General features: G+C 35.8%; 1 protein-coding gene across 5 annotated transcripts in view; it reads left to right on the forward strand.

The window, feature by feature from the left end:
• The window catches only part of TMEM68 (transmembrane protein 68), a 44,741-nt gene extending 32,072 nt beyond the window's left edge, over positions 1 to 12,669 (forward strand). For all 5 annotated transcript variants that reach the window (XR_006657065.2, XR_008427464.1, XM_024572132.3 and 2 more), the window contains 2 exons: positions 282 to 421; positions 11,239 to 12,669. Coding sequence is in view for 3 of the 5 variants with exons in the window: in XM_024572132.3 (XP_024427900.2) it covers positions 282 to 421; positions 11,239 to 11,343 (245 nt within the window). In the remaining 2 variants the exon portion in view is untranslated. The remainder of the gene's footprint in view (positions 1 to 281; positions 422 to 11,238) is intronic.
• Positions 12,670 to 20,426: the final 7,757 nt, after the last annotated feature.

Genomic DNA, 20,426 nt, shown 5'->3' on the forward strand with positions numbered 1-20,426 from the left:
AAAAAAATCAATAAGCCTTTTTTTGAAAATTTTTAGGCTTACAGAAAAATTGAACAGAAAGTACAGAGTACCCACAAACTCTCTCATTACTCTCCAGTTTCTTCTATTAACTTCTTGCACATTTATTACAACTGAGAAAAAGCTTAACTTTAAAAAAAAAATTACCAAGAGGTGGTATTGTTTGCCACCTTCTTCTAAACCTTACATGATTAATTTGAGAGTTTGTAGTTACATGCCCAGAATATGTAACCAATTAAATGATTTTGTTTACTTTAAAACAGGGTTATTTAGGTGGCTTTATGAAAAATTCCGCTATCCATTTGTTCCAATGTATGGAGGTTTTCCAGTGAAGTTACGCACCTATTTAGGTGATCCTATTCCATATGACCCAAAGGTAACAGCAGAAGAATTAGCAGAAAAGGTAAATTATTCTTTCTTTCTTAGTCCTTTGATAGACTTTTTTTACTTTCAATATTATATTAAAAATTAATTCATTAATTTATTAATTTACTTCACAAACATGCTCTAGATCAGTGGTGATTTCCTTCCCAGGGAACGTTTGCCAATCTGGAGACATTATTCATTTTCACAAGGACAGGACTTGTGACGTGGTGGTGCTACTGGCAGCTAGTGAGTAGAGGCCGTGGATGGTTGTAAACATCCTACAGTGCACCGGACAGCTCCCCACAGCAAAGAACTGTCTATTCTAAAATGTGACAATTAAAAACAAGTCTATAGACATTGTTATATGTCGCCTGCGGCACAAAATCAACCCTGGTTGAGAACTGCTGTGCTAGAATATTATGGAAGCACAAAGGAAAGGTGTCTAAATTATTGGGTTGGCCAAAAAGTTCGTTTAGTTTTTTCTATAAATGACATATTTTTCATTTTCACTGACAACTTTATTGAGTTGGATATTTTGAGTATGTTGGCTATCTCCTGCATGGTATACCATTGAGTGTTGTTAATTAATGTCTCAATTTGATTGCTGTCAACTTCAACTGGTTTGCCTGACCGTGGAGCATCATCCAGCAAGATGCATTTCAGTTGTGTGTTTACTTCTCTTGAAATAATAAAGTGTAATATACCGAAAATGTTGCTTATTTTCCTCCATCTTCAGTATTAAAATGGCTTCACAAAAATTCATCAATTTCAGTAAGTTGTTTTTTTTCAATGCAAGCTTCTGTGACAGCTCTCATAATGCAGTCTAACAAAATTGTTTTAAATGAAGTTAAAGACAACTAAGTGCTACTAGAGCCCTCTCATGGAAAAACCCAAATGACCTTTTTGGCCAACCCATGATAGGTTTGCATTTAGAAAAATTACTACAACCAATATGGAGGCTGAATTTGAGTGAGACTAGTAAAACTTAAAGGGGATAGAGACTGCTTTGTAAGTTGAAAAACTAGAAAACTTTTTAGAATGAGGGCATTTGAAAGATGGGCATGTCTTGGATGTGTGGACTTGGGGTGGAAGGCAGAGCATGAACAATGAAACAGTGGTAGGAACTAAGTTGATCGCATATACCAACAGTTTTGAGGGGTTTGATGTGATTAGAACAGGGAGGTTGGGAAAGACTGCGTAATAAATTATCCTCTAGGAATTTTGCAGAGCACATTAGCATATTAAAGATTTTAAGAAGCCCTGCAATAAAGTGGTCTATTTAACTTTGTTTCAAAGAGCATTTTCCAACCTCATTTGACCAAAATCCTCTGTTTTTCCTTGAATAACACTGAACAACAGCTGTGGAATAAATTTGGGATCACTAGCTTAGTGGGTACGGTTTGGTTGATGAAATTGAAAAAGTAAGTAGGAGCTACATTTTTAGGCCCTTAAGTATCATACTAGGGAATTTGTGAATCAAATATATTTAAATTAGGATAAACCTCTGTTTGGAAGTGGCTCATATCAGGTGCACTCAGATTTTTTTGGCCAGAGCAAGCAGGTGTATAATCTCTTCCTCTGCAATGGTTTGTGATGATGCTAGCAACTGTGATAACTTAGGACATGTAAATTGAAGTGCCCTTTTTCAGAGCAGAGGTTATGCTATGAATTTTTGTATTTCTAGTTCCTAGTACAGTATTAGGTAATTAGATCTGAATAAATGTTTGATGAATGAATGAATTAGATAATGATCTTATCTACTTGAAAGGTAGAACAAGGTACAGATTTGAGAGATTTTACAGAGATAGAGTACACCAGACTTGAAAACTAATTCTATATAGTTACCTGTAGGATAGCTATGTATACATTTACAAGGTCTGTCCAGAAAGTATCCAGCCATGTACTATGAAAAATAGAAACATTTATTGAAGGGGATAGAAGATACAAGAAACATTCTACATAGGACAGTGACACCTCTGTCCCCATCAAAGTAGGCACCTTGGGACCTCACACAGTTCTCCCAATCATCGTTAGCTGTCCTGTCTTATTTTACTGAATTTCATTGATGGTCTGAAAATTCTTCCCTTTCAAAGGTAGTTTGAATATTGGGAAAGGCCAGAAGTTGCAGGGTGCCAAATCTGAGTGGTAGGGGGTCTGAGTCACCTGGGTGATTTGATGTTTTGCCACAAAACTCCGTACGAGATGTGATGTGTGAGTGGGTACATTGTTGTGATGAAGTTGACAATCACCAGTTGCCCATAGCTGTGGCTTTCTGAATCATGTGGATAGTTTCAATGGAAGAATGTTCAAACTTAATGTAAAATTTGATGCAGATTTATTGCTCTACTCACTCAGTCATTTTGAATGGGATAGCCTTACAGTACACTTTCTCAGTCAACAATGTCTACTGCCCCCACTGACTAGTACAGTAAAGTCACCATTGTTCACACACGTGCATTCCAGTCCACTTTTCTTGGCTACCAGGTTACATCAATGTTGCACAAATCATTCTTGTTATATTAACAATGGTTTGACTTTTTCTGGGCAGACCTTATATATATGTAGGTTTTTGGAAATATTTTACTCAAGTTTGGGAAAGAAGTCAGAACGGTGATGATTTGTAAGTCATTTGCCCTGAGATAGTTATTGGAGCCATGAGCTGTACAAGGGCAGGTTAGAGAACGAAGACGACTAAGGACAGATTGTAGAAGATAAAATATTGGAGGACCGGTGATGAAAAACAACCCAAGCTGGCTGAAAGGGAAGTAGCAGAGAGGTAGGAGAACAAGTAAAATTGTGTGAGAGAAGTCAGCAGCTGAGGTTTTTTAAAAAGTGGGAATGATCAGTACTATTTGTTCCTACAAAGAGATAAAGGAACATGAGATAAGACCACTCAGCTTGCAATTATACTTTTCTCAGAGTATGAAACTACATAAAAAGCAGTAAGTAATATTATTGAATCTCCTAGAAAATAAGATATGGCATGCTTTTTATATAGATAGCTTGATTTCTTAAAAAAATTTTTTTAAAAAGTTGTGGTAAAAACATATGTAAATTTATCAACTTAACCATTTTTAATTTAAGTGTATGGTTCAATAGAGTTAAATATACTAAACGTTGTGCAAACAATCTCTAGAACCTTTTTATCCTGCAAAATTGAATCTCTATACCCACTGAACACCAACTGTCTTTTCTTTCCTCCTTCCCTTCCCCTTCCCCTTCCTTTTCCTTTCCTTGTGTACTCTTACACAGAACACTTCACTTCTGACACTTGTCACCAAATGTTTGGAGGTTTCCCCCCACATGAAGCAATTCTCTGACACCAGCTGGATGTCTTACAGTTTAACTTAGTTCTAACGCAATCTACAGGAGATGCCAATGGAAAGTAGTAGGTCCCTAGGTCACCTACAACTTCTGTCCAGTTTGGCTACAAATTAGAAGTTCCCACAACTCCCTTCTCAGCTTTAAGTTATTTGCTAGAGAATCTCACAGAACTCAGGGAGACACTTACATTTACCAGTTTACTCAAGATTATGATAAAGGATACAGGTAAACAGCCAGATGAAGAGATGCACAGGGCCAGGTCTGGGATTGTCGCAACCACAGGAGCTTCTGGTCCCATGGAGGTGGGTGCATCACCCTTCTGGTGTAGATGTGTTCACCCAACTGTGAGCTTCCTGACCTCCGTACTATTGGGATTTTTTGGAGGCTTCCTTAAGTAGGCATGATCAATTATAACCTCCATTTCTATCCCCTCTCCCCTCTCTGGAAAATGAGGAATGGAGCTGAAAATTCCAAGCTTCTAACCATAGCTTGGTCTTTCTGGTGACCAGCCCTCATCCAGGAGCCCACCCCACAGTTGCCTCAATAAAAGACACTCCTATCACCCAGAAAGTTACAAGGGTTTTAGGAGCTCTGTGCCAGGAACCAGGGACAGAGATCAGTATATATTTTCTATATTTCACAATATGATAATTCTATTTTTAATTTTAAAAATTTTTTTTAAAGATCTTATTTATTTTCAGAGAAAGAAAGAGACGGAGAGAAACATCGATGTGTGGTTGCCTCATGCACATCCCAAGTGGGGACCTGGCCTGCAACCCAGGCATATACCCTGACTGGGAATTGAACCTGGAACCCTTTGGTTCACAGTCTGGTACTCAGTCCACTAAGCCACATGAGCCAGGGCTCTATTTTTAATATTTTGATGAACCTCCTCCATACTGGTTTCCATAGTGGCTATGCCATTTTACATTCCCATCTACAGTGCATAAGGGTTCCAATTTTCCACATCCTTGCCAAAACTTGTTATTTTTTATAGTAGCCATTTTAATGAATTTGAGATGGTATCTCACTGTAATTATAATTTGCATTTCTCTAATGATTAGTGATGTTAAGCATCTTTTCATATGCTTAGTCACTTGTTATCTTCTTTGGAGAAATGTCTGTTCAAATCATTCACCCATTTTCTAATGGTATAATTTGGGGTCTTTTTTGTTGTTGAATTGTGGAGTTCTTTGTATATTCTGGATATTAAGCCCTTATTACAGGGGTGTCAAACTTATTTTTCACCGGGGGCCACATCAGCCTCGTGATTACCTTCTAAGGGCCAAATGTAATTTTAGGACTGTATAAATGTAACTACTCCTTAACAGATAAGCGAGAGCTCGGTGCTGCCGCTGGGTAGAAACAAGGTGCCGGGCGGGATAAAACAAGGTTCGGCCCGGGGGCCTTGTGTTTGCACCTGTGCCTTATTAGATATATGATTTGTAGATATCTTCTCTCATTCCATAGGTTCCTTCTAACTCTGTTGATTGTTTCTTTTGATGTGCAGAAGTTTTCCAGTTTGATATAGTCCCATTTGTCTATTTTTCTTTTTTACACCTGTACTTTTGATGTCACAGTCAAGAAATCATTGCTAAATTTAACACCATGATGCTTTTCTCCTGTTTTTTTCTATGAGTTTTATAGTTTTAGGTCCTTTTATTCTACTTTATTTTTTATTGTTGATTCTACTACAATTGCCCCAATTTTTTTCCCTTTTTCCTTCCTCCACCCAGCCTACCCCTCTCTCCCAGTCAGTCTTCTCTGTTGTCCATGTCTGTAAGTCATTCATATGTGTTCTTTAATTAATCCTTTCCCCTTCCTTCCACCATTTTCCTTTTCCCTTCTCACCCCCTACAGATACAGTCTGTTCTATGTTCCCATGTCTCTGGTTCTATTTTTCTCCTTAGTTTATTTTGTTCATTAGATTCCAGTTTTACCAGAGGTCATATGGTATTTGTCTTTCACCAACTGGCTTATTTCACTTAGCATAATAGTATTCAGTTCCATCCATGCTGATGCAAAAGGTAGAACTTTCTTCTTCCTTTCTGCTACGTAGTATTCCATTGTGTAAATGTACCACAGTTTTTTAATCCACTCATCTACTGATGGGCACTTGGGATGTTTCCAACACTTGGGTATTGTAAATAGCACTGTTATGAACATAGGGGTGCATATGTTATTTTGAATTGGTGTTTCAGGATTCTTATGGTCTATTCCCAGTCTGTTCCCAGCAGTGGAATTGCTGGGTCATAAGGCAGTTCCATTTTTAATATTTTGAGGAAATTCCATACTGTTTTCCACAGTGGCTTCATCAGGCTGCATTCCCACCAACAGTGCACTAGGGTTCCCTTCTTTCTACATCCTTGCCAACACTTGTTGCTTGTTGATTTATTGATGATGGCCATTCTGACAGGCGTGAGGTGCTATCTCATTGAGGTTTTAATTTTCATCTCTCTGATGGCTAGTGATGTTGAGCATTTTTTCATATGTCTATGGGCCATTTGTATGTCCTACTTAGAGAAGTGTGTGTTAAGGTCCTTTGCCAATTTTTAAATTGGGTTGTTTGTCTTCATAGTGTTGAGTCATATGACTTCTTTATATATTTTGGAGATTAAGCCCTTGTCCAATGTATCATTGGCAAATGTGTTCTCCCAAACAGTCTGTTCCCTTTTCCTTTTTAATGATGGTCTCTTTAGCCGTGCAGAAACTTTTTAATTTGATGTAGTCCCATTTGTTTATTTTGTCCTTCATTTCCCTTGTCCTAGGAGATGTATCAGCAATAATATTGCCATGTGGGATACTTGAAAATTTACTGCCTATGGTTTTTGCTAGGGCTTTTATGGTATCACAACTTACATTTAAGTCATTTATTCTGGTGTATGGTGTAAGTTGGTGGTCTAGTTTCATTTTTTTTGCCTGTACCAGTCCAATTCTCCCAACACCATTTATTGAAGGGACTGTTTTTACTCCATTGTATGCTGATGCCCCTTTGTCAGATATTAATTGACCATCGAGATGTGGGTTTATTTCTGGGCTCTCTGTTCTGTTCCATGGATCTATGTTTGTTTTTATGCCACTTCCAGAATGTCCTGATTATAGTGGACTTGTAGTATAGTTTGATATCAGGTATTGTGATCTCTCCAACTTTGTTCTTCTCTCTCAGGACTGCTGAGGTTATTCAGGGTCTTTTTTGGTTCCATATACCTTTTTGGAATATTTGTTCTGGATCTGTGAAATATCCATTGGTATTTTAATAGGAATTTCACTGAATCTATAGATTGGTTTGGGTAATAGGACATATTAATGATGTTAATTCTTCCAGTCCATGAGCTCAGTATATGCTTCCATTTATTTGTGTCTTCCTCAGTTTCTTCAGTGTTCTGTAGTTTTCCCAGTACAGGTCTTTTAGGTCTTATGGTTAGGTTTTTAATATATTTGGAGTTAACTTTTATATGTAAAATAAGGTCCAACTTCTTTTTTTTTTGCTTGTGGATATCCAATTTTCCCACTCCCTGATGAAGAGACTGTCCTTTTCTCATTATGTGGTCTTGGCACTCTTGTCAAAAGAACATTTATCATACCTGCAAAGGTTTGTTTCTGGGCTATTTTGTTCCATCAGTCTGTGTGTATGTCTTCATGCCAGTTTTGATTAGTGTAGTTTTGTAATATGTTTTGAGGCCTGCAACATTGTGTTTTTCTTTTTTCAGTTGAAGATCATTTTGGCTATTCAGTGTCTTTTGACATTACTTATGAATTTGAAGATGTATATTTGTACAAAAATGCTGTTAGAATTTTGATAGGGTTTGTGTTGAATGTGTAGATTTCTTTGGATAGTATGGTCATCTTAACAATATTAAATCTTCCAAATCCATGAATACAGGATATCTTTCCATTTATTTGTGTCTTAATTAATTTCTTTCAGTAATTTTTTTATAGTTTTTGATGTATAAGATTTTCTCTTCCTTGGTTTATTCCTAAGTATTTTATTCTTTTTGATAGGATTGTTTTTTCATTTTCTTTTTCAGATTGTTCATAACTAGTGTATAGAAACACAACTGATTTTTGCGTGTTGATTTTATATCCTGCAACTTTGCTGAATTCATTTATTAGTTCTAACAGTTCTTTGTGAAATCTTTCAGATTTTCTACTTACAAAATCATATCACCTGTGAACAAAGATAATCTCACTTCTTTTCTACGTATAGTCTGATTTAATCCTCACTTCAATTTTCTAGGGTAGGCCTTGTTGTCACTGTTTTACACATGGGAACACTGGATGATTTAGTCAGCCTTGCTGGGTTATGCTGCAATAACAAACAGCCATAGAATCTGAGAGTGTTAGGATAGTAAAGCTTACTTTTATTCATGTTATGTTTCCCCTGAGGTCCATGTCTTCTTTATCTACGGTTTAGGCTGAAAGAACCCTGTGTTGGAGGTTGCCATTTCATGGCAAATGGAAAACATCAGCAATGGAACCATGAGATGGCACTCAAAGCTTCTGTTTGGAAGTGACTCACTCACTCTCACTGACATGTTACTGGCCAAGGTACTCACGTGGCCACACTGGACTCTAGCGGGACAGGACCTGGGCTTCTTCTACAGATAAGGCCCAGAACAGGTGGAGGGAATTAATGAATGTTTTGTAGTCTGACTCAGCAAAATCAGACACTCAGCTGAACCAACTATAATATTATATTAGATGATACTATTCAAATCAAATAGCTGATATATAGGAAGTTTCATGAAGGTAATGTTAATGGGCCTTATCTCAGAATTGTCTATTCTTAGAAAACTTACCTCCAGTTATTCTAATGGTTCATTAAGTACACTCACAGTTTATTGCTCTTTTTTATTTTAAATGTAAAACTTTATGACACTGATTTCTAGGATCAGGACATGCTCTCTGCAAAGCATGACTCCTTCTCTCATCCTGAAGCGATGCCTTCCTGAGATAGCGGCAGGGGTCCCACACCAGGCCGAGACCTCACTGTGTGACATCGCTTCTTTATTGTTAACATAACACATTTCTTTGCTGTCCTCTAACAAATGCAATCTTCTTTAGGACATAACTGAATTCTGTTTTGTTCTTTTTCAATTTTTCCCTGCCTATCTATTAGGATTTAAGTGGGTCAGAGCTAGTTAGGGACACTTTACAGATATTGTCTTTTTTTTTTTTTTTTTATGGTCAAAATAGAAGCTGATGGGGAGAGAAGGGAAGAAAAGCCTGACCTTATTTCAGAGGTTTCTTTCAGGTTTGAAATTAAACGAGTTCTATTCCCTTTCTTTTCTCAGTTAAGGAAGATATATTACTGATAGTTGAACTCCAGTGACTTGATTTTTTCACATGAGGGTTTTCATATGAAAAGAATTTTCTCTCTCTCTCCATACACACACACACACACACACACACACGTTTCACGTGTGTATGTATATATATGGAATATATATATACACACACACATAAATATATATATACTTACATGTGTATGTGTTTGTGTGTGTATATATATATATATATATATATATATATATATATATATATATATAAAAGCTTCACCATATGTGTGTGTGTGTGTGTAGGCTTCGCTGATTCAAACTTAGCAAGAAAGGAAATGTCTTTCTGGAGCAATGAAATACCTTAGTTATTGTCCCCAGTTCATATACTTAGTCATTATCAGTACTTAAGTTAGCAGAAGTAGTTGACTAAAGCATAGTTTACTAGAATTTCTTGAGGGAATTTACTTAAATATCTTGTTGCCACATCCATATTTTTTACCAGTAAGTTGTCGTTATTGAACTAAAGTGTACCTGAAATAAAGAATTCTTGAAATTTTCCTTTTGTAATTACATTGTTATGATTTTCTAATCTTCATTGTTGTTAATATAATTATAAACTAGAACATAATGATCCCTGGATTATTACAAATTCAAAATGACTAGCATCCAAATTAATGTAGAAATGAACCTCATTTTAAAAATGGGTAATAGACTATTCAGGCATTTGATTGTGGAGAACCATTTTGTAAACACTACATCTAAATTAAAATATATTGCACTAATACTGAAGAGGACATTGGGGATATTTCCTTAAAGTTCTTTCAGTCTTAATTTCTCTGTTGTTTTGTTTCCATGTTTACAATGCCTGTTGCTGTCTCTATGCCTCTCACTCTATATTCTCATACTCATTTCCATGTGTGCATCTAAGTACAGATTCACTTACATGTATGTATGTTATGTATACATGTATTATTAAGGTAGAAGGAAGATGGAGAGAAGTGGACCGATCTGAGTGGTATTGGGGAGGTGATACTAATGGTTGCTACTGATGGAATGGCTGTTGGGTGTGAGAGTTAGTTTTTAGGATGACTCTGGGGCTGCGGCTTACCTGGCTAGATTTATGCGAGTGTCATTGGCTGTAATAGGGAGGGAACTCAGGAAAGGACAAAGTGTGAGGGGGAAAGAGTGTTAGTTTAGTTTTAAGCAGGTTGAGTTTGAGGTGCCTTTAAAACAATCAAAGGAAGTTATACTGAACATTTCTATTCGCAATTGAGTGGCCTGGTGATATAAATTTGGAGTCATCAGCAAATGAATGGTAATTAAAGCTGTGGAAATGAGTAAGATTACTGAACCTTAGAAGAATAAATATGTGCCTGATTTGGGGGTTATAAATCTACAGAAGGAGATTGAAAATGAGCAACCTGAAAGCTGGATGAAACTAGCTTTTCCTCTCATATGTGTATCAATAGTTACAGAAGTAAGATCAAGGGTGATTGACAGGTCAAGTAAGATTAAAAGAATGTTTATTGGATGTAGTGACATGAGGGATCATTGGTAATCTTTGCAACAGTTGTATTTTCTTAATACATAGTCCTTATATTTCTTCACCCCTAAATCCTTTCTTGACCCCTCAGTTCATACTAAACAACATCGGTAATTTTCCACTTGAGGTTTATCTCCCTATAGAATGTTAATTTTAAAGCCTTATACCAACCAGCTTATGATTCTTGTTAAACTGACTAGAAATTTAATAAACTAAAGTATATCAGCTCATTCATTTATAGTTTTCCTCACTTTTTCCTTTTTCATTGCCTGATAAAAGTTTTTGGTGTCTATGGTGATGAAAGAAAAATATACAACAGTTTATTAATGGGTGGAAAGGAGTGAAACTTCCATTTGTCTACTAGAAAATTTCCTGCTACTTTTGTTCTTTTGAGTTTTTTCCTTCACTTCTTAAAAAAAGTGTTTATTGTGTGCGAGGCATTGCTGTACTCAATGCTGTAGAGATGTTAGGAAGTATCTCTGGTGGAGAAAATATCCAAGTGGACAATACTGTAATTCAAGCATAATGAAATAAGTATAAGAAATATACTATGGGTGTTCTGAGATGGAAACCAATAATTCTGAAGAGACATGGGTGCTAAATTAGGGAGGATTTCTTAAAAGTAATAGTACATTAAAATCTTTACAAAATAAACGATCTCTACTGAGAACTAAAAGAATAATGGCTTTTCTTTCATTTTCTTAATAGACGAAGAATGCTGTTCAAGCTTTGATTGATAAACATCAAAGAATACCGGGAAACATTATGAGTGCTTTGTTAGAACGTTTTCATAAAAATCAAAAGATCCACTAGAAGATGATTCAATACATTTATATTAATATGTTTGTGTCTATAATATTGTCTTCTAAATTTTGTAGGTTCTATAATCATGTATTATCGTAAAAATCATGTTAATAAGCATCCTTTGCTGAACTTGTTTAAAATTGTAAATTTTGTTTTATTTAGTCATGTCAAATTTAATTCATTACATGCCTAGTAATTCAGAAAATTGTTTCCTTTTATAAATTCCTAATAATGTATGATAAACACATAGATTATTAGAGTTAAGTTTATTAATGATAGCAATTTCAGTTAAAAAAGCACTCCTAAATAATGTGTCTAGTTTCTGTATTTATTGCACTGAGCTCATTTTGCCAGATGGTATAACCTAGGGTTGGTACAGATGCTTAAGTTAGGAAAAAAATGCTTTTTTGTCTGCCTTTCATTCCTTTCATGATCTTGGGCAAATCACATAATGTTTTTGTGCCTCAAAAATTCACTTTTTAAAAAACATGTTAATACTATGGTGAGGAATATTATCTTAAATTCTTTATATTTGCTGTGATTGATAACAGAATTGAAATTATGATTGAATTAATTAAATAATACCAAGATTTTTCATAAGTTTATGTACATATTTTTTCCATAGGATATCTAAATTATTCCTTCAGGTATGATGTGAAGTGCCAAGCACAATGACACAGATGCACTGTTATTAAAATTGAATTAAAAAATTAAGAAAAATAAAATTTACAATTATTATTTTTAATGAGACGGTAAACAAACAACATAATGTGTGTTGTGAATTGTCGGCCCTATAATATGGTGTTAATTGTGTAAAGTTAAAAATCGCTGTACGGTTAAAGTCACTGTCATGCTCTTCATTTCATGTCAGGAACGGATTCCAGGCTGACGAAAGCAGAGTTAAAGGAAACTCTGCCTTGGCTTCATATCGTGGCCTATTCAGTTTGACTTTGCAACAAGTCAAATGGCTTATTGTTTCAATAAAAATGTACTTGAATGATGAATTTATGTGAACATAAAGCTTTCTGAAAAATTAATGGCTTTTGATTTGTTGTTTTCTTGAAATCTGAATTTTAAAAGTATTGAAACAGAATAGTACCAGTAATCAAATGCAATATCTTCCTCTCCACTTGGATTTTTAAAATATATTTTTGTATAACAAGTATGTATATATGTATGTATGTATGATACGTGTAATATAAATAAACAAGCTACATAAAAATAAAAAGCCGAATTGTAATTCATTTCCTTGTGAAATTGAATGTGACATTTTCTTATTTTAAACAAATTTATTTCTCACCCACAGTCATATTCATGTATCTCAGCCAGAATGAATAAAACTTACTTTTTAATGTAATAAATATATTTTAATTTCAATGAAAAGTCAATTAATGATTTTTTGAAGCTTATTTTTCCTTCTAAAAAAAGTATTTGTTTAAAATATATATATGTAGTCCCAGAATGAATGAATAAATGGCCATAGAATAAATGAGGTGATGTTTTGGGGTAACTATTGGGTTTTAAAAACTGAAGAAAGAATACCATTCATTGATAATGCAGCAAGTTTTTTTTAAAACAGTATTTAGGTTTCACAGCTTTATTTAAAACTTTTTGTTCTCTGATACTCAAAGTAAGAGAAAGGCTTCCTGTCCTGCTTAATATAAGATCTTTATTATGGCTATTTGAATTTAAACCCTAGTTAGAAGAATGAGGGACTATGACTAAATATTGAAATATAAGTAATAATGGAAAAAAGATGTTCTTGACCTTTTGAAGGGAGTGTTCACAAGTTAGAATCTGATGAAAACTAGGACTCTCCATAAACATGAACATGGCACACTTGTATGGGAAATCTTTCACACTCTTTTTAAAAATCTTTCATTTTGAAACAATTTCAGATTTACAGAAAAGTTGCAATAACAGTGCATGGTACTCCCATATACTCGGCACTGAGTTTCAGCAATTGTTTCAGCATTTGGTTTATTCTCTCCGCACACCCCTTGTCCTGTCTCTCTGCACATATGTATCTGTAAACCTTTCCTCTTGAACCATCTATTAGAACATTGCACATAACATGCCCCTTACCTTTATCCTAAACTATAAGGCCATCCATTAATAGAAACAGAACAATGGTCAAAATTAGGAAATTTATAATCCATATATAATATCATCTGATCTAAAGGTGATTCAAATTTCAGTTGTTTCAGTAATAGCCTGTATATCAATTTCTCTTCTTGATCCATGGTTCATAGCAGGACCACGCATTGCATTTAGTTTTCCTATCTCTTTAGTTACCTTTAATCTGGAATGATTTCTGAGCCTTTCTGTTCTTTAATGATAATGAGATTTTGGGGGAAGACAGATTATTTGTTTTATAGATAACCCTTCAGTTTCCCTTGATATTTCACCATGATTTAATTCAGATCATGCATTATTTCAGAAGTACTACATAAATGATGCCATGTTCTTCCTAGTTGTTGCATCAGGCAGCCTATAGCATTGGTTTGTGTCATTAGTAATGGTAGTAACTTCAATCACTTGGTTGAAATGGCGCCTGCCAGGTTTCTGCCCTGTTATTTTTTGTTGTTGTTTGTAATGGATGAATTTATGGAGAGATCCTTGGAGACCATGTAAGTATTTGTTTCTAAACAAACCCTCTGCTTTAGAATTGACTATTGCCTGAGTAAATTTCTACTATGAGCGTTTTAAACATGTGACTTTCTAACTCTTCTACATTTATTAGTTGGCATTCTACTATAAGAACTTTCCAATCCCCCCTCACTTATTTATTATCAGTATGGACTCTAAAATTCACATTTTGTTCAAAGGATTATGCATATACTCTTAGGTAATTTATAGATAAAACCCTCTGAAGTTGATAACATTTATGAGCTATTGAAATAATAGATGTTTACAGGGGTAAGTGGGATGTTTCTGTATTTGTGTATATGATTACTATTTTAAAAATATATTTTTGTAACTTTTATTGTGGTAAAATACACATAACAAAATTGGCCATATTAGCTCTTTTTAAGTATACTATGTACTGTCATTAAGTACATCCATACTGTTGGGGAACCATCACCACTATCCATGTCCAGAACTTTTTCATTCCAAACAGAAACTCTGTATTTATTCAACTTCGTATCCATTCCCCACCCACTGGCCCCTGGCAACCACCATTCTACTTTCTGTCTCTATGAATTCACCTGTTCTGAAGAGTATCATACAATACTTGTCCTTTTGTGTCTACCTTATTTTACTTAGCATGATTATTTAATGTCTTTTCTGACACCAAATGACATAGCTCTAATGCCATTTCTCCAATTCTCTGACACCAACCTGATGTCCTGCAATTCCATTCAGTCCTGACACTAACTACTGGAATTAGCACAGATGCTACAGGGTAAGGGGAATCAATTCCCACAAGATTGTCCCATTCAGATGCCAGTTCTGTCTGGCTGAGTACAAATTTGAAGGTTCCCATGACATCCCCCACCCCACCCCCACTGGAAAATTGAGTAGAACAACTCGTAGAACACAGGAAAGTGTGATACAGTTTCATTGTAAAGAATACAACTCAGGAATGGAGAAATGGAAGAAGGTAAGGTGTGGAGGTGGGTGGTGCAGAGCTTCCATGTCCTCTGTGGGGGCACTACCTTTCCTGCACACCGATGTGCTCAACTGAGAAGCTCCTCCAAACCTCCTTGTGGCATGATTCATTGAAGCATTGGCCACCGGTGATCAAACTCGACCTCTATCCCTCTACACCCCAAGGAGTCATCTCACTAGCATACAGGAGGCGCTCAGGAAAATCTAAGGTTTTAGGAACTCAGTGCCAGGAACTGGGAACAAAGACTAAATATATACAGGGGTGGGCAAATGTAGGTTTATAGTTGTAACATTCTTTTGAGCTAATAAAGCTATTGTAATAATAATAACCTGCATGTCTTTTTTTATATGAACAACTGTAAACCTAGTTTTGCCCACCCCTATATATATAATCTACCATAATAATGCCTTCAAGGTTCATCAATGAATTTCATTCCTTTTGAAGGCTGAAAAATATTCCATTGTATGTATATGTTACATTTCCTTTCATGTACTCATGTATTATGAACATCTGGGTTATTTCTACCCTTCGTGGCTATTGTGAGTAATGTTGTGCACAGTGGCGTACAAGTATTTGTCTGAGTCTTTGCTTTTAATTGTTTTGGGTATATACCTAGCAGTAGAATTGCCAAACTGTTTTCCACAGAGACAGCACCATTTTACATTCCCACTTGAAATTCACCAGGGTTCCAATTTCTCAATATCTTTAGCAACACTTGTTATTTTCAATATTTTTGACAATAAAAATCCTAATGGATGTGAAGTGGCATTTCATTGTGATTTTGATTTGCATTTCCCTAATGACTGATGATAACAATCTTTTCATGCGCTTATTAGTCATTTGCATATCTTCCTTGGAGAAATGTTTATTCAAGTCCCTCACCTATTTTTTAATTAGGTTTTTGTTGTTGAGGGGTTTTTTTTTTTGAGTTTCTTACATATTCTGGATATTAATTCCTCACCAGACATATGATTTGCAAATATTTTCTCCTGCTCAATGGGTTGTCTTTTTAGTCTTTTCATAGTGTCCTTTGATGCACAAAAGTTTTTAATTTTGATATAATTTATCAATTTTTCTTTTGTTGCTTGTACCTTTGGTAGCAAAAAAAATATCATTGCTAAATCCAATATTATGAAGATTTACCCCTATGTTTTCTTTTAAAAGTTTAAAAAATTTAGTTTTTAAGTTTAAGTCTTGGATCCAGTTTGAGTTATTTTTGTGTGTATGTCTGGTTTAAAGTAAGGGTTCAACTTCATTCTTTTGTATGTGAATGCCTAGTTTTCCAAGAAGCATTTGCTGACAAAGCTGCCCTTCTATTGTGTGGTTTTGGCACCTTTGTCAAAAATCACCTGACCATAAATTGTAAAAGTTTACTTCTGGCCTACTTTATTCCATTGGTCTACATGTCTGTCAGTAGGCCAGTACCACACTGTTTTGATTACTGTAACTTTGTAGTAAGTTTTGAAATATTGAAATTTGAGTTCTCCAGCTTAAGTCTTCCTTATAAAGATTTTATTTTATTATTTTAGCTATTTGGTGTCCTTTGAGATTCTATATAAATCTTAGGATGGGTTTTCATATTTCTGAAAAAAGACCACCGAGGGATTTTGATAGAGATTGTCCTGAATCTGTAGAAGCTTGTGAAGTATTGTCATCTTATCAATATTAAGTCTCTAATCTATTAACAATATTAAGCATCTGACCCATCTATTAATGTTGTCTTAGATTTCTTTGAGCAATGATTTCTACTTTTGAGTGTGTAAGTCTTTTGCATCTTTGGCTAAATTTAATCTTAAGTATTTTATTCTCTTTTAAATGGAATTGTTTAATCATATTTTCAATTTTTCATTGTTACATGGAAACACAAATGATTTTCTGTGTTAATTTTGCTTTGCATTTTCCTAATGACTGATGATAAAGTCTTTTATATGTGCTTGTCCTTTGCATATATTCCTTGGAGAAATGTATTCAAGTCCTTTGCCCATTTTTGAATTAGGTTTTTATTGTTGTTGAGGGTTTTTGAGGTTTTTTTTGAGTTCTGGATGTTAATTCCTTACCAGATACATGATTTGTAGGCATTTTCTCCTATTCAATGGGTTGTCTTTTCTGAATTCATATATTAGCTCTAATAAGCTTTTTGGTGAAATCTTAGAGTTTTCTATATATAACGTCATGTCATTTGCAAAGAGAGGAGTTTTTACTTCCTCCTTTCCAATTTGAATATTTTTTATTTCTTGCCCAATTGCTCTGTGTAGAACTTCTGACACTATATTGAACAGATGTGGCAAGTATGCATTGTTCAGAGATGTACCCAAAAGAATCGATGTGAATTTACATATCTCTTCCATGTTGCACATTTTCACTTCTACGTATCAGGATGGTTTGTGGTATTAGGGTTTTTTGGCATTCTGGGTGGCTTTATAGTAGTATTTTGTATCACAAATCAATATCTATGCAACATTTTTCTCTCTGGGTCTCTCATTTAATTTACCCAAGTGTAGCTATTTCTTATCCTATTCTTACTTATATTGATATAAATAAAAGTAACAGGACTTTTTGTGGTGATCATTTTGTATTGTACACAAATAACATCATTATGTTGTACACCTGGAACAATATAATATCACTTGCCAATTATGCCTCAATTTTAAAAAACGGTTATAAATTTCTTTCTAAGCACTACTTTAACTGCCTCTCACATATTTTGATGTCATTCTTTTATCATTCAATTAAGGACATCTAATTTTATATGCTTTCTTCTTTGTTTTTTAAATTTCCTTCTTTGATACTAGAAGTATACTAGAAGAAGGATACTAGAAGTAACTTAGAAGTATATTGCTCAGAAACTTAAAAATGTAGTGCTTAATTTCCAACATTTAAGGATTTTCTTTTTCATTGTTTTTAGTTGATTTCTAGCTTAATTTTACTGTAGTCAGTGAACATATTTGAATGATCTCAATTATTTGGAATGTGCTTTATGGTCCAGCATATGGCTGATATCGGCTAAATGTTTCATGGACACTCACAAAGAATTTTAACTCTTTCAATCTTGACTGAAGTGTTATATATATGTCAATTAGATCAACTTTGTTAGTTTGTAATTTTATTGTTATTCGAGTATGATGAGGCCAGCCATTAGAGATCAGAAGACAATTGCCATTGAAAAGATAGGCTGTGACTTCAGATTTCAAATGGAAGGGGACACCGCACTATGCAGGGACACAAGAGGAAGCACCAGTATCAGTTAAGGGTAGAGGGTTGGGATCTTTGGGTGAGAGGGTTTTTCCCCCCCACTGTTTGCAGGAAGGAATAGAAAAGGCAGCAGGGTAAGCAGATTTGAATAGCTTCAGTAGTCTCTGGGGCATAGGAAATATCCATAATATCTAGTACCTAGGTCTGGTGATTAAGGCAGGTGGATGGTGGCCCTGTGTGTGAGAGATAAAAATAGAAGAGGTGGTTGAGGGTGCAGGTCTAACTAGGATGCATTTGAAATGTGAGCTCCAGGCTAATTGTTTGTTATTTCTAGAAGCTGACTAGCTCTGGGAGGGCCAACCCTCCAGAGTCAGCAGGGTTGTAAGATGCCTAAGCATTAGAACACAGTGAATAAAAAGGTATGTTTAAAATGGAGGTGGGGGTGGGGGGATACGAATCCACATGCATGTGTTTAGTTTCAGGTACATGTGAGTGTCTAAGAGGAGATATTACAGGTGGTTAAATCCTCTTTTTCAGCTGGAGATTTAAATTTGGGGACAGCCTATTACAAGTAATGACAACCAGGGGTTTTTATGAGGATGTAGGAGAGGAAAAGCACAAGCTCCAATAGTTTAGGAGCAAAACTGAGAAGTGATCCCACAAAGGAGACAGAGCAGGAGAGAAGCCACATGAGAGCGTGTGGCAGATCACTGAAGATGACCCCACACCATGACGCAGGCACGCATGAGATCCTCTCCTTTCACGAGGAAGTGACAGAGGGAAAAGGAAATCAGGAGAGTAACTAGGATATTTCTGCCGTGACTCAAAGCCTACTTAAGTGCAACCTTTTAGTAATTAATCCTCATGCCTTTACCTGGTCACTGCATTCGCGGGAAACTTCCTCCACTCTTCCACTTTTTTCCTTTTTGAAGATTTTATTTGTTTATTTTTAGAGAGAGGGGAAGGGAAGGAGAAAGAGAGGGAGAGAAACATTGATTGGTTGCCTCTAGGGTACATGCCTAATCAAGGACAGAATACACAACCCAGTCATGTGCCTTGACTGGGAACCAAACTGGCAACCTTTCACTTTGCAGGATGATGCCCAACCAACTGAGCCACACTAGTTGGGACACTTTTTTATTAAAAAAAAATAAATTGTGGTAAAATAGACTTAGCGTAAAAATGACCATTTAATCATTTTAAGTGTACAGTTCCGTATTGCTAAGGATGGTCACATTCTTATACAACCCATCTCCAGAGTTCGCTGTCCCAAACTGCAGCTCCAGAGCCATTAATTCTTCCCTCCCCTCCCCGACCCCTGTCAACCTCCATTCTACTTTCTGTCTCTATGAATTTGACTACTATGAATACCTCACATAAGTGGAATCATGTAGTATTTATTCTTTTGCGACTGGCTTGTTTTACCTAGCATCATGTCTTCCACATTAATCCACATTTTAGCATTTGTTAGCATGTATATACCACAGGTTGTTTACCCATTCATCTGTTGATGGTTGTTGGGTTGTTACTCATTTTGGTGATTGTTAGTAATGCCACTATGATTATGGGTATATGAGTATTTCTTCAAGCCCCTGCTTCCAATTCTCTGGAGTATATGCTCAGAAGTGGGATTGCTGGGTCATATGGAAGTTCTGTGTTTAATTTTGGGGGGAACAACCACACTATTTTCCTGCCCTTCTACTTTTACAAATGGCTTGACCAGAAAAGATGTTTGAGAATGTAACAACAAGAAAAATGTTTTGATTTTTCCGGAGGACTGAACGTAGTAAGCTTGGCAAAGGGAAGGTGCAAGTGGATAAAAGTCAAGGCAACTGTTGAAGAGAAGGACACGTGGACAAACAGGAAAAGGCAAGAGAGCAGATTCAGAGGAACTCAAGGTGAAGAAAAACATTCAGCTCTGGAATGGAAGGGATATCATGGGGCAACAGAAAGAGAATGTTTTCTAGATCCCTGTGCTTTGAGGGAGCAAAAGCAGAATTAATGTGTGAGACTTTTTAAATAAATGTACTGTCACTTATCATCACACATAAATCTTAAAGTAAACAATTGCTGAAGTTACAGAATTGAAATCACCAGATTTTGGCGGCATTGCGGGCCGAGGAGGTAGGTTGTTGTGGGGCGGGCGGGGAGGAGGGGTCGGCGAAGAGAGGGGGTGGTTCTGGACGGTCGGGCGGACTGGAGGGCCTAGGAGAGGAGGGTGGGGGACCAGCCGGCACTCGGAGGAGAGGGAAGGAAGAAAGGCAGGTAGGGGGCGTTCTGCGAGTGT

This window comes from Desmodus rotundus, chromosome 8, assembly GCF_022682495.2.
Source record: "Desmodus rotundus isolate HL8 chromosome 8, HLdesRot8A.1, whole genome shotgun sequence".
Classification (NCBI taxonomy): domain Eukaryota; kingdom Metazoa; phylum Chordata; class Mammalia; order Chiroptera; family Phyllostomidae; genus Desmodus; species Desmodus rotundus.